Source organism: Pavona decussata, unplaced genomic scaffold (assembly GCF_977016875.1).
Source record: "Pavona decussata unplaced genomic scaffold, jaPavDecu1.1 SCAFFOLD_6, whole genome shotgun sequence".
Classification (NCBI taxonomy): Eukaryota; Metazoa; Cnidaria; class Anthozoa; order Scleractinia; family Agariciidae; genus Pavona; species Pavona decussata.
This window is the reverse complement of record NW_028145430.1, coordinates 857,419-882,609: the sequence shown is the minus strand read 5'-3', so window position 1 is coordinate 882,609 and position 25,191 is coordinate 857,419. Positions and strand designations below refer to the sequence as shown.

General features: G+C 38.0%; 1 protein-coding gene and 1 pseudogene across 1 annotated transcript; both read left to right on the top strand.

Annotated features, from left to right (window-relative positions):
- The first annotated feature begins 402 nt into the window (after window positions 1–402).
- LOC146489053 (polycystin family receptor for egg jelly-like) lies at window positions 403–23,873 on the top strand. The gene is made up of 20 exons (XM_085106372.1): window positions 403–595; window positions 1,089–1,158; window positions 1,843–2,205; window positions 3,571–3,957; window positions 4,244–4,324; window positions 4,984–5,106; window positions 5,257–5,379; window positions 5,906–6,028; window positions 6,746–6,874; window positions 8,341–9,046; window positions 9,690–10,266; window positions 10,381–10,596; window positions 11,037–11,177; window positions 12,286–12,480; window positions 13,928–14,152; window positions 14,726–15,436; window positions 16,126–16,362; window positions 16,800–18,110; window positions 20,464–20,632; window positions 21,325–23,873. The coding sequence occupies exons 1-20, from the start codon at window positions 563–565 to the stop codon at window positions 22,791–22,793; spliced, it is 7,389 nt and encodes a 2,462-aa protein (XP_084962498.1). The 5' UTR covers window positions 403–562; the 3' UTR covers window positions 22,794–23,873.
- Window positions 18,287–19,926, top strand: LOC146489054 (uncharacterized protein KIAA1958-like; annotated as a pseudogene).
- Window positions 23,874–25,191: the final 1,318 nt, after the last annotated feature.

Sequence of the window (25,191 nt, the reverse complement as noted above, 5' to 3'; positions counted from 1 at the left end):
TTAAGTAACTTGTTCATCTCAGTGATTCTACTTTATTCTTAGCATTCAGGGACCTTCTAGCAATTGGTAATTCAGAAACCTCTAGAACCACCCATAGAGAATAATTCGAAACATCCTACACTGTTAAAGAGCAGTCTTGCAAACTCAAGTACGTATGTTCTTCAGAACATTGACTATGAGGATCTTGGAGAGAGGCGCGCTTAGTTTTAGAGCTCTTTCTTAAGACATCGTGAGGAATTTTTTTTTTGTACATATAATTTTCAAAGCCAAGGAAACATATTATGAATTGTTTTTTTTTTTTCGACAAACAAAAGCGTCATCTTATTTTCTTGGCTATTCTACAGTCAATCGCATTGTTTTCAAGTCACTAGGAAATATGATGAATGATTAATATGTTTATGTTTTGCGATTTAGTTGATGCATCACGTTGGAGCCATTCAATCTTACAACTCCTTTGTCATCGTAAGTTACTCCATGCTATGACAATAACGTAGGAGAAACCTTTTTTTTTCGGATCGAAAACAGCTTTCTTCTGACTTATCGATGCGATCTCCATTAAAAGATGGTGCCCAAAATTCCACTGATATTATTTCAGGTAAGTTAGTGACAGACACTTCTTTTTTATACTTTTCATAGACGTTTTGAAGGCATTTTTGTATGATTAAGTAACCTTTCTAAAGTAACTTAACTGTCGGGATTAATATCGTACACCATTAATATCGCGCAAGCTTAGTCACGGTTGAGACAGCTAACATTAAATTTGACAGTAGCCCAGGGAAGCAGAATGTAGAATTGAGGCTTTTGCGAAACACCAATCTGATTTATATCGGAGGGAGATAGATGGGTAATGTAATTACAAAAGAGGATAGTTGGCTCTGAGACCACCGGCCTTTTATTTACCTCTGTGCTGCTGTGTAAGTTCAAAAAGGAGGTAAAGGCCACAATAAACGACAAACGGCCCCATTCTAATAGGAAACGGTTGTTGTCTCGTTGACAACCTGAGCTCAATAAAAAAAAAGGCGTTTTGTGAGCATGCCAACCCTGGGTAAAAATTTCAAAAGAAATCTTTCATTATTTTTTTTTTCTAGAGAACCACGATGTGGATTTTAATCGATGTGTTGATGGTGGTAATAATGAAAGGAAAACAGATCCTTGGAGGTTGGTTTATGAGTTATATATGGATATACAACAACAAACGGATGAAAATTCACCATTAAGACTAAAATTTAAATTTCTCTTTTATTGTAGAGGCCATAAGCATCTACGGAGTTTTTTTTCTACTATATGCCTTAAAATTATAATTAAACAACTCGTTGTATAAACAAGAAGAATCGTCCATTTACTTAATTAGTTTCCAGAAAAGACTTGATTTAACACCTACAGAGATAACGATTCAATATTTATTGTCACTGTGCAAATCGCATGGAATGAAGTGCGGTTTCATTATAATAATATGTGCGGTTTACTGTTGATCCACATTTTTTTTTTCAATTGATTCTTTTCCAACTTCAAACCTTTCATTCAGCTGATACGTGTGATTTAAGCAGGAAAAAAAAGGCAACATAGCAACCTTTTTATGCAAAGAAATTGCTTCTTTGACGTTTGTCTTTGCAGTGAGCTTCAATTCATTGAGATCATGCTGTCGCTAATAAAATGTTTTCGAAACAATCGGCATGGATTCTTTTTAGGATTGTTAATGCGATTTCGGGAGGTTTGCCTGGGGGCTGCTAAGGGGGAAAATAACAGGAGAGCGGACAGGCGTTTGTGGCCGCCCGTGGCCCTTATAAAAGTTTATCGTTATCTTCTCGGCGTTTCATCTTGGAACGCGGCCTTTCTTCGCAGACCCATGTAGCACGTACACGGTTATTGATTCTGCCACAAGACACATTAGCTATGGTGTTCCTAAGCAGAGTTGCGACAACAAAATCGTAAAAGGGTGGTACCGCATAACTGAACCAGCAGGGACATCACTGCCTGAGACTTGTCCATCTAAATTCCGCTGCAATACTGCATCTACCGGTTGGTTAGACGGAGGGCATCCAACAGTTGCTGATGGTGTGGTAACGAGGAAAGTGTGTTTCAACTGGGGCTCGAACTGTTGCTATTTAAACAGAAACATCAGAGTTCTTAACTGTGATGGCTATTATGTTTATGAGTTGGTTCCCGTGCGACTTTGTTACTCGAGATATTGCACTACGTATGATGGTAAGCGTAACAATTGAAAACAGTTTCCTATATGTAGGGGTGTATTTATTTATTTGTTTATTTATTAGTTTACAACTTTTTCAAACAAGTTTTTTTTTTGTTTGTGCAGTATTAATTATCGTAATCTCATACAAAGGGAAATCTTTTTATAAAAAAAAGCTTGTAAAATGTTAGAAATATTACATAACCCAATAATAACATTCCTCATAGGTTAAATTATGTGGTAGCATGAATTGTCTTTAACAGCTATATTTGGACACTAGTAATAATCAAAGATTAAGGAGTGGATTTGATTCGATGATCTCGATTTCAGGCTCTCTCTCCTTTGCTAAGTTGGTGATGATGTCACCAGCCGGCCCCTGCAAAATCTGCGATGCGGGGGATAATGCCAGATACGCGTCCCAAGATCCATTTATATATATATTGACGGCAATCATCATTGATTGTCCCATACAATCTCTGCTACGATCTAAATTAGGAGTGCGTTCTTTGTACGTCGAATGCAATAAATTTATCTATCTTATCACCTCACTTGAAAGCGAGAAGGACCTTGGGGCCTCATTGCTTACATTTAAATGTCGACGCTAAAAGACAAAAAAAAAAAAATGAAGAAAGAAAGAAAGAAAGAAAGAATGAGTGAATGAATGAATGAATGAATGAATGAATGAATGAATGAATGAATGAATGAATGAATGAATGAATGAATGAATGAATGAATGAATGAATGAATGAATGAATGAGTGAATGAATGAATGAATGAATGAATGAATGAATGAGTGAATGAATGAGTGAATGAATGAGTGAATGAATAACTGACTGAATAAATGAAGGAAGGAAGGAAGGAATGAATAAATGAATGAATGAACGAACGAACGAAAGAGAAAAAGAAAGAAAGAATCCAAATCCATAAAGAAGATGGTTACTCTGATATTAGCCAAACACAATAAGATACATGCTCAAATGTGCAATTGGAGTTTGCAATTTTTGTGTTGCACACTTTTTAGGGTTTTTAATTAAATTCAGCTCGATGATCTATCTTTTTATTATCGCGAAAGGGATACATAAGACTTATAAATGGCCGTTTAACGCGATGAGCTTTCGATCGGACGGTCGGTGGTTGGAGGCTAGGTTGGTATCTTAGTTCTAATTTTCATTGCTGTTTTGTTTTCTTTACAATAAACTACCTTTACTTAGATGTATCAATGGGTACAGAATACACACTGCTGGGCATAACCGTTCAATTGGCCAGCGTCTCATTCAAAGGGTAGTGGGTATACTCGTAGTTGCTAAAACCTTCATACTATGATTGCCGTATTTTTCGGAAAAAAATAAAATAAAAAGTGTGCTTTCCTGTTTTATTTTCAGTAATTGAACCTTATAACTGCTTACCGAAAGGTCATACAGAACTAACTGAGCCCAATAGACACTGGAGTTACGACGATGGAGTTAATTTGAGCTGCGATAGAGACGTTATAGTCAGCGATAACTGGTACCGTTTTAAAGGAGCTGCTGGAGTTATGATGGCTACCCACTGCATTCCAAAAGAGAGCTGTAACACAGAAATGGCCGGTTGGGTTAATCATCCTCACCCCACCAAATTGTATGACACGGTGACGACAACTGCGTGTTTTCACTGGAATTCTGACTGTTGTTCTTCTAGCCAAACAATAAAGATAAAAAAATGCAACGGATTCTTCGTTTACAGGTTAACCGCCCCGGCTGGATGCCATACGCGTTACTGTGGTGTTAATGGTGAGACATATGGTTAATTAATGTGACATAAAAATAGTGCTTTATTTATGTCGGATCTACGAGAAACCTCATACTTCCACTGAAGTAAAAGTAGGAAGAGGAATAGCGGGCTTGCTATATAACAAAGGTTTTACATTTTGTAGACAATTCGAGATTTATTTACACAACGGTTATGGTCGATAAACGATGATCAGTTGCGGTAAGAAAATTATTTATCACGTTACTTAATATATTGGTATTGTCAAGGTTTTTTTTTAAACACTTCGAAAACGTTTCTTTTATGCAGACGCGAACGATGCCTGTAATACCACCGATGGCTCCAACGTGTGTATCTGCCCAACAGGCTATTACGGGTTGCCATGCAACGGTTAGTACATTTACAGCATATATTCGATTAAAGAATCATTTATTTTGGTTTACCTATAAAAACCTTATATAAGACACGCAATTTTCAAATTATCCAGACTTTTGATACAAATCTACCAATTATAATTTAGCCCCGACTGTGGGGTGGGAGATAATATATTAGCTACGGTCATGCTTATTCATAACACCGAGTAATGGGAAACAAGTGCTTAAGGTTTTGTAAAGGACTTACCAAAATGACTTTTTTCTTGGACCCCAGTGAAAAATACTTATTTTTATTTATACTATGACATTTCGTCTTGATGAGGACAGCAAAGATTAGAAGGTTGCCTCGAGTCCTTTAAAAAACAACTGTAAGTCGTTTCGAAACATTTTTCAAGGGGCCCTTTCGTCCCTCTTGAAAGCCGAATTCTCGTAATAATTAATTTTTCATACTGGCCTTCGAAACTTCAAGGTAGTCTAGGGCTGCGGCAATGAGACTTGTTATTTCCTAAACTGTTTCCTTGAGGTCCACAAGGTGGACCAATGACGTTTAAACACACGATAATGGTGTCATCTGTTCTTCACAACCAAAACCATAGAAAAATTACAAGAAAAACTTCAAATTTCTTATAACCAGTAAAATACTGACAATAACTTGTTTGTTCTGATTTTAAAAAGACATTGACGAATGCACGGCCAACTCTCACAATTGTCATGCATCAGCTACTTGCAACAATACTATCGGCTCTTTTACTTGTTCTTGTAACGTGGGGTACACTGGTGATGGAGTAACATGTAGTGGTGAGTGCAATTTCTATACTTAACAAAATGGTTCAAGAAATTGTCTTGTGTTTGCTGTTAGACTTGCATAGGGAGCAATTTATAAGGTTTTCTTTTGAGTCGTAAAACCAACCGAAAATTTCATGTAAATGTGGATTTTAATTTCCTTAGATATCGATGAGTGTACAGCAAACGCCCACAATTGCCATAGTGACGCCAATTGTACCAACACTGGAGGTTCATTCACTTGCACCTGCAAAGAAGGCTACAGCGGAGATGGATTGTCGTGTACAGGTATGGATTTTCCATTTTACCGAAACCTTCAGCAGTATCGTTTGAAAATATCACTGTTATGATATATTGAGATACCTTTCAAAACTTTCAACTTTCAACACTGTTATGATACTGAGATACCTTTCAAAACTTTCAGCCTGAATGATGTTCCTGTGTTCGATGAGCTGTTAAAGTAATACTGGTTTAGCACTGTTATAAATTCCTAGCAGTTTTCAACATACCAGGTAGATCATTCGACAATAAATCTTAAGCAGGGGATAACTCACGCATGCGGCTTGTTGAAATCAACACCGAAAACTATTGGAATTAAAACGTATATGAAAACTGCCTTACTACTGAAAAAAAAATTTGTAAACGCAAACACTTTAAAGAAAAGAAACATGTAAATAAACAAATAAACAAAAATGTCCTTAGCTATAGATTGTAGAGAACAAAATTCCTTGGGATTACTGTGTAAATTAATTTTTTGCGTATTCTATTGATAAGTTACATTATCAGTAATAGTTGTTTTGATGTTTTGTGACAGACATCGACGAATGCACAATGAACACTGATAACTGCGATCCACATGCCACTTGTGCTAACACCGTTGGATCCTTTGAGTGCACTTGCAATCAAGGATATTCGGGAAATGGTGCAACATGTTCAGGTAAAATTTTGCTCATAAAGATTCGTGTTAATCGATTGTTTGCGATACAAATATTTAGATGTGAGTAAGTTGAATGATAACTTAATCACAGAACATATTCGGTTACCTATTCCATCTTTTAACTGTGCTCTGTAGATTTCCTTTACAAATGTTTGAAGCCGAGCCTAAACTACCTAAAATTTTCAAAATAAGACAACTGTCAATTTGCCGATGATCAAATAGCAAGAATAAGGTAACACGATATAGCAATATATAACATCGAGAGTTTTGAAGAAGACATCCAAAGATATTTCCTTTGAGAGGTGTGAACTACATCCGATTTTTTGGATTTCCTCAAGGCCTTAGGAAACCACTAAGATAGATCAAAAACTGATAAAAACCAATAGACTAAAAGGATTTTTTCCCAATCAAAAACATTACTTTTCCATTTGTCTTATTAACCTCTCAGAATTTGTTTCCACAGTAACATCATATTTAATTAACACTGGCCTACGATATCAAATTCGTTCCTAGATTAATTTTCTAAAAAAGTCACGAACTTTAATGGTGATTCCTTAAACATAAAAAAAGGTATTTTAAAACATTTAAAGTCGTCGTGGGCAGAAAACGTCCCTCTCCCCCTGTCTAGCTAGGATTCACTTCAAAACTTCATCTTCATAATGTTTACTAATTGGATTACAGCTCACGAAAGACTGTTTTAAAACGTTCTTGAAATAGATATCGATGAATGTACAACGTCAACTCACAACTGCCATGGAGTAGCTCACTGTCACAACACTGAGGGTTCTTTCACCTGCAGTTGTCGTACCGGTTACACTGGAGACGGACTGATTTGTGATCCTTTAGGTTAGTACGATTTTAATGAATATGTGGCTCACCATTTTATTTATCCAATTTTGCTTCTAAATCAGCAAAGGAGCTTATGCTCTCCAGAGTATTGCTGTATAAAAACTACAGCACAATAAAGGGAAATTAAATTACCTGTACCTTGGTATAATCTTAAGGCGTTCGGAAATGATTTGCATCACCACGACTGACGTTACCTCAGACGCTTTTAAAATGAGTGGATTGAAAACATGATTCAGGAAAATCTATTATGTCTCCTCTCTTAGATCCCTTTACGTATAGATTATGACATTCATCGCTTGTAGTTACTTTTGGGTATATGTAATATGAAAAAGCTCTGTCACAAAAATTGACGGTCTTGTACGGATTGCGGCTTCTTCCAATTCGGTGCCCAACACATTTTTTTTTTCTTTTCATATTTGCTTTCTATTTAAGCTGAGCGGCAAAAAGGCATAGTGTTTAATCTGTTCAAGACGCGTTTTGAGGGACAGATTTTCAGGGAGCTAGGCCTTATCCTTGGAAGGAATTGGCTTTGGCGAAACAACTTGAAATATTAAGATAGCATATTAGAAGAACTAATCCTAAAAGTTGATAGGTTTCTTCTTTAGGTATTATTTAGTCCCTAATAATTTAGGGGCTGAGATTTGGAAGGCTTATATCTGTTCGAGGGTGAAGGGACACCGAGAAATCAGTGGTATCATTATGAGCAGTAGGAAACATGGAATTCTCGGGTAAAAAATGACTGAAAATAAAATTGTCATCTTACCGTCTAATCTGTCTGTCCATTTAATCCCTGTTTCCTTCCTACTTTTCCTCCAATGCCTCTCCGACTCCGCGCCTGCTTTAAGCTGTTTAGTGCCGCCATTGTGAAAATTCCACTCAGATCCACTTTTACACTACCCTCTAAAGTACTCCAACTGAAACACTGGGTAGGCGAAAGTTTCGAGTGTCACTGAAATAAGATCATTTCATCCAATCACAGCGCTGGAGAGGCAATCGAAATTGTATTAAAATTGCGTTATGACATCGTTACGTCAATACCACTGTCTAAAGCCCCGGTTGGGCTAGTGGGACGAAACCAACAAATTGAGTAATCGGTTGCATGACATCCAAATATGAAAGCTAGCGGTGTACTCTCATCTTATGACTCGTTACAATAAACTGGAAACGATTTCCTACCCAGTTTTTTTAAGGTGTTACTGAGGGAAGCGTGGAACTAAAACTGAATCATATTCTAAAATGATGGCAGTAAACAGCTCTTAACAGGTTGAATTAGAGGGCCATTAGAGAGAAGAATCTTGGGAAACAGAGATTATATGTGCAAGGAGAAGTAAAATCAAATGGACAGGGTAACAGGGCAGCCAGTTTGTAAATAATCTTAATTATTTAACATTTGTTTAACATTAAGATTTTTGTCTGAGAAAAAAAGCTTTAAATGACATTATATTATACATATCTATCCACAGGAGACTTTGTAGTGTCCATTCGAAACATTTCCAAGGATAAATATCACGCCACTCCGGTCAAGCGATCTGTGAAGAGCGTTCAAGAAGCCCTGATTGAGGGTCTACCTGGAGATGCTACTATATTGGAAAGTGTATTAGAATGGCGTCTGGTGAGTGAAGCACAACTGGCAGCTTCAGAGTCAGCAGAGGGAACCTTAGTCAGTCAGGGAACTGCTGAATGGATCATAGGCAAGAGATCTGTAGTAGCTGGTATCTATCAAGTGAAATTCTCGGCTTTAATTAAAATCGGTGATCCATCTGCTCCACGGACTCTTCAGGCTTTTGATTATGGGTTTATTGAAAGTATTGCTGGTCCAGTACGAGCTATTATTGATGGTGGAAGCAGCGTTCGTTGGGGATCTACTGAGACTGTGACTGTGGATGGATCACTGAGTTATGACGGAGATATCGGCCCTGGAACCCATACTGGGCTCAACTTCACTTGGTCCTGTGCTGATTTAGTTGACAACACGTCCATGAGTTATGACTGCTTTGGTTCTTTCACAAACGAAAATGTCAACTCCACAGCTACAAGTATCGACACTAGTCAACTTACTGTCGGAAAGACTTATGTTCTGAGATTGACTGTCACCAAAGATAAGAGAAGCGCCTTCGCAGAGATGTCCTTTGAGATTGCAGCTGGAGAGATTCCTCAAGTGACTTTAAGGTATAAGAGAAGCCTAGCTTTCGTCCTGTCAGATGATGTCTGATTAAATTACTGTGTTGAAGTAAAATACATTTATATATATAAACAATTACTTGAATTGAACGTTGACTTGAAATTTAAAATGCATGTATACAATGGAGGAAAGCTAGGTAAACTTGTAGTATGTAGATAATGTGTTTGAGATAGAAAACTAAAAGTAGCGTATAATTCCCTCTTAATTAGCGAGGAGATATTGTAACCAATAACTCCTTTCCACCGGTAAAGCCTGAGAAATTAACATTGGCAGAAATGGTTAGTTAATTAGCATTCCTTTACAAAAGGACATCAAAGAAATGCTTATTTTGGTAACTTATTGTCTTTTTAAGTCAGGCTGGGCTTTCTTTTTGTTCGAGATCCATGATGTGTGTGGAAGAAAGATTAGGTATGTTCTTGTTCGTATATGCAGAAAGATCTATAATCGAGAAACTATCTACGAATGATTTCTTACCTCAAATATGTATCATTTAACCTCAGAGGTATTGCCATCAGACATTAGAGATTTCCCGTACGTTAGTTTAATATAGTATATGCACGTCTGGAGGCTACGTTCTAAAGGTACTTGTGTTTTACATGTCTTTTATTGTTTCTGCTATTTTAATTGTAGGTGTTTTGTCGACTGTGGCGCTGTAGTCGCTGCTTCTAACAAGCTCAGAGTAACGTCAGAATGTCCAAATTCGGCTTGCAATGGCTCAGGTTTTGAGTGGCGCTTGAGGAAGTTAAACGAAGCAACGAACATTTGGGAAAATGTTACTATTTTGTCCAACATGACTTCAACAGGAATAAACGCTAATAATGTGATAATCAAGAGCAATGCTTTGCCATCCGGTTTCAAATTCAGTTTGATGCTTGTTGTAACATCTCTGGCGGGATCAGAAGGGTTTGGAGTGTTGAAATTTCAGACTGCTGGGGCGCCACATAGTGGCCATTGTAGTCCCTCATCAACTGAAGGCGTGGCACTTGAGACGCAGTTCACATTTGAATGTTTTGAATGGCAAGATAAGAACACGCCACTTATCTATGAATTTCGTGTTGGGAAGGACCCAATATCCTACGGTAACTCTCCCAAGTCCGCATCATCAGTGCTACCAGCAGGGCAGGAAGGAGATGATTACAAGTTAGCAATTAACATCATTATCAAAAATTCTGTTGGAGTGAGGGTTGTATACACGCTGTTTGTTAAGGTAAGCAGTTGATTTTGGTGTTAACTATTAACTGCCGTTTTTTTTTTCGCTTCCTAATCAGAACATACTGCTTTTGTCTTAAACGTGTGTTGCACTTTAATTCGATGTTTGCAGGTTAAGGGATCTTCGAAGCTTGATCCGTGTCTGACACCAGCTGAAGAAGTTGGAATTCAGTTAAAAAGCCTTGTGGTGGGTGAAGGAAATAAATTGGACGGATTTCTAAACAAAGGAGAAGTCAGCCAGGCTGCACAACTTGCAATGTCTGTCTTGAAGGCTTCCAAAGCAAAGTCCCCTTGCGGCAAAGGGTTGAGCATACTTGTCAAAATAGTGGTACGCATGCAATAAAATAAGATAATATCCTAAAATAATGTAAAGTACATTAATACCCGAGTAAAGGGACGCATAGCAGAAACATACAGTGATAACTTGATTGCTGAGAAATTGGTATTGGTAGTTGCGAGGAACTGCTTTCCTTAACTCTTCTCGGCCGGAATGGCTGCTGACATGGCTAATGAAGAACAATTATTTATCTTGCTAGAAGCATTAATTTCAATGCTTTCTTTCAAAACTGTATCTACGATCAAGAAAAAAAAGGCTTGGGAGAAATCTTACAATTATTATGCCAGAAAACTACGGTATTAGTATTATCTCACTAAAGAATCCATAACTGTTTACAAAGCATTTTACTCTCCCTTACAATGTTGAGGTCCACAAGGTATTTTTCGTACCCGGGAATTAGGGTTTTAACGCTGCATTTCTATTTTGAACAGATCGCAGTCACTATCACCGATAAGTTCACATCCATAAAGGCTGAGAGTCCAGAGATGTCTCGCACAATTATGGCGGTAATTAATGAAGCGGGTGGAGGAGGAGAGGGAGGAGGTGGAGGGGGAGGGGGAGCAAATGCCGTGGTTAGTTACCAATTTAATGTTTTAATTTATCGTGTTTTGTCCGTGTCGTTCATTTTAATTAATTTCCTCACACGCTCAGTTTTCCTTTCATCCACTTATTCGACTGTATCCACTCTGTAGCACCTTCTTAGCGCCTCCACTGCCATTTCGTATCATGATTATTTCCTCCTTTATTCTATTTAATTGAAATGTATTAGTAGTAAGTGATTGCGTGACAGGAGTGTCAGCGTGTAATTAAGGACCTCGCCGTTTAGAACAGGGTCTCTCCTTGAGATCGCGATAATTTGACGAAGGCACCGTCGATGGAACTCTCGCCCTCACTTGCTTTGTTGTCACTTTAATAAGTGGCCTTTTGATACTGGAGAGACCGTGGGGACCTTGACCCTAGAAAATTTACACCCACCCCCCCCCCCCCCCCCTGTGGTACCAGGGGGTTCTTTGGTATTCCTCCCGCCTCCCTTGGATTTTTCTTCTGTTACAATACACTTATTTTGTTTATCGCTAATGACTTGCCACCTGTGTCCCGTCAAGGTGTTACCATGGCGGTTTTAATGCTGTGCATATGATGCCATTAACTTGTACCAGAAGTATATACCGGTTACAACTTGACACCAAGTTGTAACCTATATACCTGAAACATATACTTTGGTTTGTGCATATCCGATCCGTCTTCTCGGGTTTTCTATTTCCAGAAAATCACAAACATTCTAAAATTTGAATGAAATGAAAGATTGCTAACACGGACAAGAAAAGTTGAAGTACCAAAGACTACTCACAGAAAGATAAGTCTACCTGAAAACCCTCAAAATTTTGGTCGGCAGGCCTATTTAAGGTTAGCTACTACTGCAACGTTACATGTCATCGAATAAAATCTCTCGAATCATTTGTAAAGAAAAAGAAATTAATGAAAAAATCTAAAAAGACAGCTACTGATGATGTTGATCTTTCAAGAGTAGATTTCTAAATTTCCTCACAATTTGACAGAAAGGTAGCATCCACTTCTGTTCTCCATTGTACGGCCAGGGTGGGTATTATTCTTTCCTACTTTTTTCTATTGGTTAGGGTAAAACAATTGACAGGTCTAATAATTTTTTTCACCACGTTTCAGGACTTAGCACTAAAAATGTCCGACACTGCAACAGAAGAACTTGTTAATGCTCTAAACGACCCAGAAGAACCTTTAACGCCAGAGGTAGAAGAAGCAGCTGTGGGTGTCGCAGGTGTCCTTAAGAATGTTCTTAAGTCTTCATCAGGTACGAGTCAAGCAACTGGATTAACTCCGGCGGATTCTTCATCTTCAAAGGTACAAACAATTATTTCGGTATTAAGGAGATAGAAGTCTGTTAGCTCCATAATCAGACCAGGCAAAGGTATAATAAGCCAAGCAGACTTTTTAATATAAGGGAAAAAGCAAGCAAACCTTGGGATCCTTCCTGAAATTTATGTTTATTATGACCTGTAATTGATTTATAAAATTGCCGTGGCAACCATATTGCGACAAAGAGGTTTTTTCTCAACACGTTGAACTCTCTTCTTTATTTAGTTACCGGGTTTTTGTTATTTTTTGTTTTAATTTTTTCTGGTATCTTTAGTTGTCTTTTGTTAGTCTCATTACTTTTCAGGGATCTATTGGGGTCGGACATAAACTTTTAAAACTCCATCCCCTCTCACTATGTAGCAGGAGACTACTCCAGGACCGCCTCTCTAAAAGGGTTAAATTTCGCATAATTTTACTATGCCAAATAGTTATGGCTAAATAAATGCAAATCTTTGTGAGGAAGTTCAATTCCAGTCTTGAGGAAATTTTTGAAAAACCGACCCATCCTCATAACGGAAGTTCCAGCGCCTTATAAAAATTTTTGGAAACTGATGCTGTTGACATGATGTTGCTTTGAAGATGATGTTTGCGCGCGTTTGTCGATAATTCTGATCATCTCTGAAATATTGTAGTTTCAATTGGAGTGACTGCCTCATGAGAATGCAAATACCTCAGGCATGAATACAAAACACAAAAATCCGCGACACCTTTTTTTAGCTAACATATTCTCCGAACTGGAATCGCCATTGATTTTCTCGCCTAAGACCATTTTTTTCTTCGAAGGAAGAAACAGCGACGAATATTTCTTTCTTTTTATCCTCTTTCTATAACACCAAAGGCCATAAGCAAAATATCGAAAGCTACAGCTACTTTCAACCAAGGAATACTTACGAAATATGTTAATAAATGAATTATGCAACAAAAGTTTGCGCGTTCGTCCCTATTGCAATGTGGACTATCATGGTGTTTGTAGATTGATGACAGGTACGGTGATATTGGTGACACACCAACAGGTAGTAATACTTTTTTTATTTGGGTTAAATAAATTGTTAAAAATTGGGAAAAAATGTTATTAATGCATTATGCAGCAGATGGCATTAACCTTTATTACGAGAAAAAAAAATGAAATTTTGAAAACTTTTAAGACAAAAAAGGCTCCCGATCCCTTAACATAAACAAATATATGTCTATGTATATTAATTCCTGACCTTGGATGATGAGCACTGTGAAATACGGTCGAAGGCTACGTTTTGTTCTAATTTCGCAGACCTTACAAGAATTTATTATTATTTATAAACAAAAATATATAGAATTCATGGTGCACCTTGCTGTAAATTCAGATACCCCCTTCCCTCCATGATAGAGTCATAAACGGCGTGGTTAATTACTTTCCGCAGCGTTGAAATATTTGCTGCTTCCCTTATCATTGCAGTTGAACGTCGAAAGAGCTGATCAGAACTTGAAAAACATGAGTAATGCATTTCTTGGTCGCTTGGTGGCGTCTGAAAGTATGGTGATCAAGACCAATGACCTGGCAATAGCTTTAAAGAAAGTTGCTTCGGACGCGGTCAGGGGACTCAGCATGGAAGAAGGTCCTTCAAAGTTTAAGCTACCGAACAATCTTGGAAATTTGGGTGGTGGGGATGTCAATGCAAAGGTAAGGGGCCTAGGATTGGTTAAATAACTGGTAACTCAGACTAAATATTTCAGCGAAACAAAAGCAAACGAGCACACAAACAAACCTCAGGTCTTTATAGTTACCAGGACTTGGAGAAATTAAAGTTGGGATCTAGAAACCCGCCTCCATGTCTTGGGACCCGACCCAGTTGACCCCCCTCATCTCTCGCTTCCCAATGTAATGTTCATCGAGAACATTGTTTCAATCAAGAGCCATTTCAATCACACCACTCTATACATTTAGACGGGAGAAAGGTTAAAAGTATCAAAATTATTCTATTCGTCGAGATATGATTGTAATATTATTTCAGATGTGTTCTCTATAGTTCGAGCATTTTCAAGGTATTCTAATCGATTTAATTTTGGCTTAATAAATAGTCTGTTTTCACACCTGTATATAAAACATTTCGGTTTAAATTCAACACACAAAACAAAAACAGAAACGTTTTTCAGTGATATTATTATCTTATTTAGATATACACAAAATCATAGAAAGGTAATCAATAAATGCGTACTATGTCAATTTTATTCGTGTTATAAATTATGTTGGCAGATGACAGCAGTCAGCTTCAATCCTTATACCTGGGATAACAGCAGCAAGGCGATCCAGTCAAGTGTGACCAGTCTTGACTTACAAAATGGGGATACAAAGATCAACGTGGAAAATCTTGATGATGATATTGTGATGGTCATTCCAATTTCTAGCCCACCTAACAACAGAAGCAATACTAGCGAGGTACCAGAACATCTTTTCTTGAAGCCAAACAAAATGGCAGTCCACTCTTACTACGCGGAACTAGCAGATGTTCCAGTAACCATTGAAATGGGTATACAAGAAAATAACGTTGCCATTGAATTATTTGTTAAATTTGGATCAAGACCGGCTATTGATGAATTTGATCTCAACCTCACGATTTCCTTTAATTACAAATGTGAGGTCGACAAGGAAGGTAACGAAACATCTTGTTTTCACGAGAAGGGTTCTATTGCAGCTGTGCCAACCAAGCCAGGTCGACTTTATGTAGGAGTAATGGCAATTAAAAATTCCACTGAACATGAAAGAGAGAGGAGATCGTGTTTTGGCCATGGTCGGCAAAGGCGTGCGTGTGTCGGCTTCAAGGATCCACCCCCAAAAGGAGTCACTAAAGTAGTTGTTCCACAGTATGAGCCGGAAACAGATGTTAATTACACCATGAGTATTACTCAATCAAGCTGCTTGTATTGGTCTGAAGACAGGGACAAGTGGACCTCGGATGGCTGCAAGGTAGTTTTTACTTTAACAATATTTTCCTCCAACTTTTCACCAGAGGTTTGAGTACTTATCAATGGAGACTGTCGTTTAGAACCAAATATGTTATTACTATTTTGCACATCACGATAATAAAAAAACACAAATATTCGACGAAAAGGGAAAACATTGGGAAAAATGGTTGTTCCTCAGTATGATACATCAACAATACCATAACTATTACCTAATCCAGTTGCTTGTCTTGGTTTGAAGATAAGAACAACTGGATGTGGGATGGCTGCAAGGTACTTTTGTAAACTGGTCTATCGACCAATGCTGAAATAATCGTTGGTCAGATTTTGAACCCTGGTCAAAAGCTATGCTTTTAGTGTCAATTCTTTTAATTTCCCAAATTTTGTTCCCTGATCTCTTGTATAATGAGGATCCGGGTTTCAACATCCCAAGTGTATTGTCTGAACCAATTTATTTAACACGGGTTTCATTTTATCGTATTGAAATTTATTTCATTTAGCTCGGGATTTGTCATCTTTAGCCATGTTAGTATTAACGAGAACACCTGTTGAAAATGTAAAGGCCCCAATTAGTCTACTGGCACTCTAAAAAAAGTAATTAAACTCGATTGCGTGTTAAACAGCTAAAAAAAGTACGAAAATTTACTTTCACAGATTTGTAGCGTCTTGGTGACAATAAGTACTTTTTTGTAGGTTGATCCCAAGTCAAACTCGACCCATCTCATATGTCGTTGCAATCACTTGACGTCTTTTGGGGGAAATTTCATACAAGCCCCAAATCCCATTGACTTCGACAAAGTTTTTGCAGAGTTTGGAAATCTTGCTGAAAGTGGCAATATTTCAGTGTTGGTCACTATTTGCTGCGCGTTCCTTCTATACTTCGTTGTGATTGTTTTTGCTAGGAGAGCGGATAAAAGAGACGAAAACATGGTGAGTTACAATACGAGAATAAAGGCCTTACCCTATTACATATGCACTGTTTTTCTATCTTCTTATTTAGGGTCCGAGATTTAAGGCGTACTTTAAGTAGCCAACGGCAGGAAAATAACTCCGTTGTCAGCCTGTCATTAAAGGCACCATTATTCAAGCTGAAATTTATTAACCGCGCCGAACCAGTTGCTATAGACTTCACACATGCAATGCGATGTCGTATGTTACATGCGTTTTATATGCGTTTGCAAACGTCAAACAATATACAGACTGCATGTTAAGTTGCTGAGCACAGTGTAAAGTCGATGTTTCTAAGCAACATCACGGTTTTTTTCCAGTTTCAATGTTACTATTGTGAGCTGGTCGTAGTTTACTCGTCTCAATCATTGTGTTAATTTTATGCTGAATTATTTTCTATCATTGTTCGCCTATCGCAGATGTGTCCTCCAAAGCACGTCAACGTCATTGAAGGAGGAACCTATTACTACGACATGGTCATTGGAACTGGTGTTTGGAAAAACTCAGGGACAACAGCTAATGTAACAATTAGCTTAAAAGGCGAAATAAATGATCAGAACCAGGTTCCTCTTCGAAGTAAAGGGGAATCGTGTGACTTATTTTCAAGGGGAAGTGTCAGCGGATTTGTTCTGATTACGAATGAATCGCTGGGTCCTCTAAAAGAAATAACTTTAGAACACGACAACGATGGAGAAAACCCGTCTTGGTTCGTAGAAACGGTTACCATCAAAGATAGGCAGACAGAGGAACAATGGGTATATCCCATAAATAGGTGGCTTGCTGTTGAAAAGGAAGATGGCCTAATAGAAGTTACTGTAAACAACAAAAGTGCCGTCACCTTTTCAAATGAGGTCCGCTCGCGTTTCGGGAGGAAAATCGCCGACAGCCACTTATGGATGTCTGTGTTTGGCAAAGCGTGCAGCAGCACATTCACACGCGTACAAAGAGCTTCTTGTTGCCTGTCAGTTCTGTTTAGTGTCATGATTGCAAATGCCATGTTTTATAACATTGGGGGAGAGTCAGACGGGGCTATACAGGTTGGACCGTTCAAGTTTTCTCTAAGACAGATCATCGTTGGAGTACAAAGTGGACTGATAGTTGCACCTGTTAATATCCTTATCGTCTTTCTCTTTAAGTCTAGCAAACCAAGATGCCAGAAGGGTGATAAATACAAGGTAATCGATCACGCCCAGCAGCTGGTGGATCAAGTGAGGGAAGTTGGCTGCATGCTGCCTCACTTTTGTGTATACCTTGCCTGGTTTCTCTGCTTTGTCACAACACTAACTGCTGCAGCCTTCACTTTATTTTACAGCTTAATGTGGGGCAAAGAAGTTGCTGAACAATGGTTGTCCTCCATTTTGATCTCAAACGGCCAGGATATTTTTGTCGTGCAGCCAACGAAGGTTATGCTGGCTGTTGTTGTAGTTTCTTTGCTTTTTGCAAGGACCAAGGGCAAAACTGATTCTCAGGCAGACGTTGAAGAAGGTGATGCACATGAGGATTATATTGATTTTCTGATTGATAATCCAAAGGAAAAGTTTAAAAGGTCGAGGCTGGAGGCGATACGTGAAAGAACCAAAAAGGAGACGAAGTTGGCTGGCATGATCAGAGAAATAGTAATCCATCTGATATTTGTGTTTTTCTTGGCGATGGTTTGTTACGCAAACAAGAACAATTATCGATTTATGATGACTTCGACAATGCTAAATCCATTTACGAAATTTGATGCGGTAAGAAGTCTTTTCTTCTATAACTTAATATTTTTTTATTTATAAATTGTACATATCTTTATTTTCCAGGGCCCCTATGAATGCCTGCCTCGTAGCTGAACGGACTACTCTGCTTAAGTAAAACTACTTTTTGGTATACATTGCGTATATAAGTGCAAAACATCGATCTTTTCTTATTTATTATATACTCAACAAAATATCGCGTTTCTGATTGGTCAATGATGAATGCATAAATAGGTTATAGAGTGCAATACGGAGAAGTTGCCATGGAAACACCAGGAAAGCGCCAAATTTGAACACGAAATTATAAAAAAATGGCTGAGAGTCGGTTTGCTTTGTCAAACCAAAACATCGTTGAGCAACTTAAAGAAAATGCGAAAAACAAAAACACGTCGAAAGCTACACAGACCTGGTTAAATGTCTGGCAAACATAGGCGACTCAACGAAAAGTAAACCCAAAAATGGAAGAATACGACCACGAACAACTCGATAAAATGTTCCAAATCTTCTACACAGAAATACGCACAAAAGGACGAACCTGAGAGTTTAAAATCCATGCTGGCAGCCCTCGACCGCTATTTAAAAGAGCATGACTACAAGTACTCTATTATACGAGACCGAGAGTTTCACCAGTCGAAGTTGGTACTCGAAGGAAAAGTGAAGTGTCTCCGTCAACTAGGGAAAGGGAAGAGACCCAACGCCGCGAACGCACTGACAGCCGAAGAAGAAAAAATGCTATGGAGTGAACAAAGTCTCGGCGACTGCAGTCCAAGAGTTCTTTCCCAGACGATGTGGTGGATCTTGACTCAACATTTTGGCCTGAGGGGAAGACAGGAACACCATTCAATGGAAGTCGCGGACTTCAGTTTTTGTGTGGACGACAGAGGCACAGAGTACGTCACATTTAAAGAAAATCCTACAAAGACGAGGCAGGGAGGACTGAACACAAAACATCGTAGTGTTCTGCCAAAAATGTTCGCTACTGGCGGTCAGAGATGCCCTGTTGAGTTACTGAAGCAACACCTTGGTAGACGTCCTCAAGAGCTGCGAGACAAAGGTCCTTTTTACCTTGCCATAATCGAAAATCCCAAAACAAATGTTTGGTACAAGAGCGCAGCGGCTCGGCGTAAACAGCATCGACAATATGATGAAGAGCGTCGTCAAGAACACAGCTCTGGAAACAAGCAAGAAGAAATTGACTAACCACACCGCAAGGAAGACAGTTGTGAAGAAACTCAGAGCAGCAAGCGTCGAGAGGCAGTCGATAATCCAGGTGACCGGCCACGTAAGTGAAAAGTCTCTTAACGACTACGATGAAGGTAGCGAGAAGGAACAGCGACAGCTTTCAAAAATTATCAGCATGACTCCGAAGTCAGCAGCCTCCAGCAGTTTTCCTGGTCTACCAATGTGGTCTTCTCCTGCAACGTCTTCAACATGTGAACAGGTGAAAACAAGCGGCCATGCTTTCACTGTGAACAACTTTCACAACTGTCAAGTCACATTTAACGTGATTCAGGGGCAATGCAGTTCACCAAAGTCTGCAAGTCAGAATGTTATTCCCTGAGGCCGATCGGAGATCAAACATTTGAAAACAGATTACCGGGCTTAAGTACTCTTGCCGCTTTTAATATAAACTGAAATTTAGCTTTTGAGTTCGGCTTGTAATATTTTCTGAGAAACTTTCAAAAACTTTACGCTTGATTTACCTGTCACAACATTACATTTTTGATTGGTTCAAATAAAACATGTGAGCATTTTGGACCCATTGAAGTGTTTTTTGTAGTACGTAAGGCGTGCAGAGTAGCGCGATGGAGTAATTTTGTTGAGAATATAATAAATAAAAAAATCGTATGAACCTGCTCGTGCATTTCGTGATTTATGGTCACTCGTGATGTTTTGAAAGTTCTCAAATTGCACTCGCCTACGGCTCATGCAATTTTGAGAACTTTCAAAACATCACTCGTGCCCATAAATCACGAAATGCACTCGCGTTCATACGATTTCCTATACTTATGGAATAACAATATGCGTTTTGTAAGTCATTCGTTGAGGATAAAAACCTTGAATTAGGAATGAGGATGTCAATGGTTCCATCTCGCATCCACAACAGCTAGAACCTCTCAGTATCTAGCCTCTCACACATTCGTTATTATTATTAATATTATTATTATTATTGTTATTGTTATTGTTATTGTTATTGTTATTGTTATTGTTATTATCATTATTATTATCATTATTACTGTGTTTGTTTGTATTGGCGAGTTTCGGTAATGGTTTTGTCGCTTTTTTGTGACCAACTTAATCACTGCGGTATTTTTTAATGTAATCTGTCACCTCGATATGCTTGTTGCAGGTAACCGACACTCATAGACTGTGGGGGTGGATGAGGCAGGAGTTTCTTCCAAACATTTACAACCAACCGTGGTACAATGGAAACAAAGAGAACAAAGACGTGTATATTGAAAATAAGATGTCCATTTTGATTGGGATGCCGTGGATGAGACAACTAAGAATTAAAAAGAGTAAGTTCGAGTTTTGTTGTTACACCTGAAGCTGTCAGGAAACAAGATATCACAAGCCCCGACCAAACAGTGTCGATGACGCTGTTTGGGTGGGTCACTTAAAACCAAAGTCTAATAAATTATCATATTCTTGGATCTCAAGTGCTTTACCCTCAGGTGTCAGATTGTTGTCAATTCAAGCAACACCAATTCAAGCAACAATGACAAAAGCAGTCAGACATGAAACTAGTCATCGCTCTTCTTCTAATCTCAAGTATAACAGTTCAGCTTCAACATTCAACTTCAACCTTCGTTGTTGCTGTTGTTGTTGTTGTTTTTTTTTTGCAAATTTTACATAAAATTATTGCTAGCCACAAACAGCGAGAATAGCTGATCGGGGAGTACAGCAAAAATAATAATAAAAAATCATTAATGAAAATAAGTACGGATACCAACGGAATTTGATAAAGTTTTAACTTTTTATTTAAACAAATAATAAGTTGATGTTAATTAGTGGTATCAAATAAAACAGTACAATGATGAAAGAAAAGGTCAGGAAAACGGAAGCGATGTGCAAGTTTGTTCACAAACATGCAGTTGCCATTGCCAATTTTGTTTCATTTTAATTTTGCGATAGTTTTAATTTCAAATGATGTATTCATTCCAAAAAATAAATGTCGAATTAATTCCACGATTATCTTTTCAATTTGAAGGTTCTTGTGAAGCTCTTCCTCGCTTCATTTCGCACTGCTACTACGATTACTCCAGTGAAAAAGAAGACACTACACAACTGAATCTCCCTGGCTGGATACCATTACCCTTCAATACTTCATGGCCGACGGCTTTACAACTGTGCCCCAAACCTTGGAGGTACCAAACTGCTGAAGAACTTAACAACGACCCGATTAAAGGCACACAAAATTCATATGAAGGTGGGGGCTATGTTGCCGTCATGGGGTATGACGAAGGTACAGCTCAAGGTGTCCTGGGCGAGACTTTCGGCTATGGATGGGTTGATCGCCATACTCGAGCCGTGATATTAGAGTTCGCCGTGTTCAATGCTAATACAAATCTTCTCAGTATCGCCACGTACTTCTACGAGGTCATCGCTACTGGTGCTGCTTACACAACTAGAAGGGTTGACACACTTGAGTTGTACAGCACAGAGTCAGGAGCTCTAATGTTCTACCTCATTTGTCAGTTCCTTTTCATGGCGATGGTGCTTTATTACTTGATTGTGATGCTGGTCCACCTTTACCGTCAGCGCCTCGGATTTTTCAAGTCAGTTTGGAACATGGTTGACTTATTAATGATTATCTTCTCGGTACTATCAGTAGTGTTCTATATGATCAGATCCAAGAATGTTTTGAAGAGCATCAAAGCCATTCAAGCCAATCCATATGAAATTTTGCATTTTCACGAAGCTCTAGACTGGGCCAATTGGGAAAATGCCGCAATCGCTGTTGCCATTTTTATGGTAACAGTTAAGCTTTTGAACTTGATCCGTTTCAACCCGTATGTGATTTTTCTATTTTCATCTTTCCGACAGTCAGTGGGTTATCAACTGTCGTATGTAGTTTTCTTTCTGATAATTTTCAATGCTTTTGTGATATCAGGGAAGCAGTTTTTTGGTCATGCAGCCCTTGAATACTCAAGCTATGTAAAAGCAGTTATCTCTCAATTTGAATTTCTGTTAGGGAGAGCTGTCCCACTGGATGATTTAAGAAGTGAAAACCCGTTTCTTGGACCCTTATTTGCTTTCACATACAATATAACAATGACCATTGTCCTTATGAATATGTTAGTGTCTGTGCTGAATGAGTCGTACACCGACGCCAAAACTCAAGCTGAAGAAAGTGCAGAGGATCTAGAAATGGCAAAATTTATTGACGAGCGCTTTTTTGAGATGTTTCAAAAAGTCCAAAAAGGAAACCAGTTTAAGTTATATTGTGATGAATCAACTTTCGCTAGCATGTGCCGCTCTGATGCAGAACCTTTTTGTTTAAACTCTGAGAGTATTATGCAGTGCACGGAGGATAGAATGGACAAATTTGATAAGAGAATTGCTGTTCTTAGTCGACGTACAGAAAACATAGAGGCTGATGATCGACGTGAGGAGGATGACTACGCGAACCTTCTCCTTGAATTTTTTGATCCTCCTAAAACTTGTAATTTTAAGTAAAAATTCTTACCGGGTCAATCCACAATGATTGCTTGGGAAAAGCCAAAATTTGGGGTTTCCTATATTTGGTTAGAACTGTCGAAATAGCATTGTTTTCCAATTCCAAGCATTACTAGTCAGCAATCAAGGATTATCATTCTGAAAACAGTATTTCATCAATTTCATTACAAAATTAGAAACTAAGTTTTAATACATTTATATTGTAAAATAGTCAGAGTTCGCTGACATGAAATTGTTAGATTAAGGCTGTTTACTTCGTGGAATATTCATCTGCAGTATGGGACTCGATACCAAACTTAACCTTGACAAGATCAAGTTGGCGTAGATGAGAGTAGGAACCTATGTCTTAAACCGCCACCTTAACATAGCTGGTATTATTAGAATTAAAACAAATTGCGTAATGGTCCAGTTTACCTACAATGGTGGACAAAAGGGCTTGGAACAAATGTTACAAAGTACTGCGGGTAACTCTTAATTTGGTGTGACTCGAGAAAAGAAGCCATGTTATCCATTTACAACGCATCTTGCTAATTCCACCCTTCCTCCTAGACGATGTACAAGGCATTTTTCGTACACGAGCTCAGCATTCTTTTGGGGGAACAGAGGGGGAACGGAATTTTCCGTTCGTGCTTACCGTACGTTTGTTAGATACCAAGGGAAACAGCATAAACGCAAATTTGTTTCAACCCCTTTTGTCCTTTATATTGTAATGATTGCTGACTACATGTAAGAATCTTCTCTCAAGAAGAAGATACGTAAAAGTAAAGTAAGCAAATTTTTTTCCGCAGGAAATTTAAATAAAACTTAAATACAGCTAAATACAACCAATTTCTCTTTGAAACTAAAAATACAAAATACCATGTACACGATTTTCTACATTTTAAGCAAGCGGGAAACCAAATGACACACTGTTAAAGTAAAAACAACTACTATGAACTTTTCATTCTTTCAAAAAGGAGACAATTGTTATGCGGACTGTTACCTGAAATATTATTTTTAGTTCATTTTAATTCAGTTTTCCATTTTCATTAATTTGAAAATTAAACATTTGTGACATGGTGAATATTCACTGAAATGTAATATTGCACGTTATTATTGTTGTTTGAAGTTAATAAATCGTCCAAGTCATATTTGGGCCTGCACTGATTTTCTTTTGTCTTGCATTCTGGTATATTTTTACGGGTAACTGGTGATAAAATTTGTGACGTTTGTAAAATTTACTGACTCAAAAATATTTGCATACTCAACGAATGACTTCATTTAGAGTGGCTTTCCTTAGGAGAAATTAAGCTCTTTGTTTTCCTCGATAATTTTGATGTTCCAGAAAAACGGAAAGAGGAAAATCAATAGCGAAAAACGTAGTAGATCTCCATTAAATGGATTATCCTGTTTTTATATCATGTAAGTCGGGGCTCGTTCCTATTATGGTGAGTTTATAGAGTCTTTCATCGTCTATTTTGAGCCTTATTTCCGTATACGTTTTGTTACTTCATGTGCTTTTCAACTCCCATTCAGTCATTTTGGATTTATTTACTTAGCTGACAGATGATTAAAAGAATGGCGGCTCTAAGCAGCTTAAATTCAAACAAGCAAAAAGCAAACACAAATAATGAACGTTGTAACGACATGTTTTGTATAAGTAATCTCATTGAAGATATTTGTTCAATACTTCGAGGCAATTTCCTAAAAACCACTTTTGTTAAACACACAGACAATTCTTGAAACAGAATGGACTCTAATTCCAAAAGAAACAAAAAGAAACAAACACAAATTATAAACGTTGTAACGACGTGCTTTGTATACGTAATCTCATTGAAGATATCTGTTCAATACTTTGAGGAGATTTCCTAAAAACCACTTTTGTTAAACACACAGACAATTCTTGAAACAGAATGGATTCTAATGCTAAAAGCTTGACTTGAACACCTGAGAATGCAAACACATTTTATTAACGTACTCAATGTTTTGTCCTCTCTTCGCCGACATTCCTCGTGTTTGTTATGTTGTATTTTGTTTTGGTTTGGGCTATTCTGGTGTTTTCGGCTTTCGTAAGTGCTAAGAAAGTCCTCTTGGAAGATTTGGCCGTCTCCTCTTGCTTTGAAGCATCCAAGAAATTAATGTTCGCCACGATATTGTTGAAAATACCTCTCTCAAAGGCGCCAAAAAGTAATAACATTGATCACTGTAAGCTAAACTGATGGTCTCTGTTACAATTTAAAACATCAGTTGACAATAATAGGTCCACTTCTTTGAGAACCAAATCACCCAATGGAAGCAAATATAAAACGCAGCATAATAAACTTATTTTAACATCTTAATAGTAGTTAAATTCTTTTGTATAAGAAGTATTTCCACATACTTTGTTTTTTTTTCATGCAAGCTCATTCTCGCACAATAG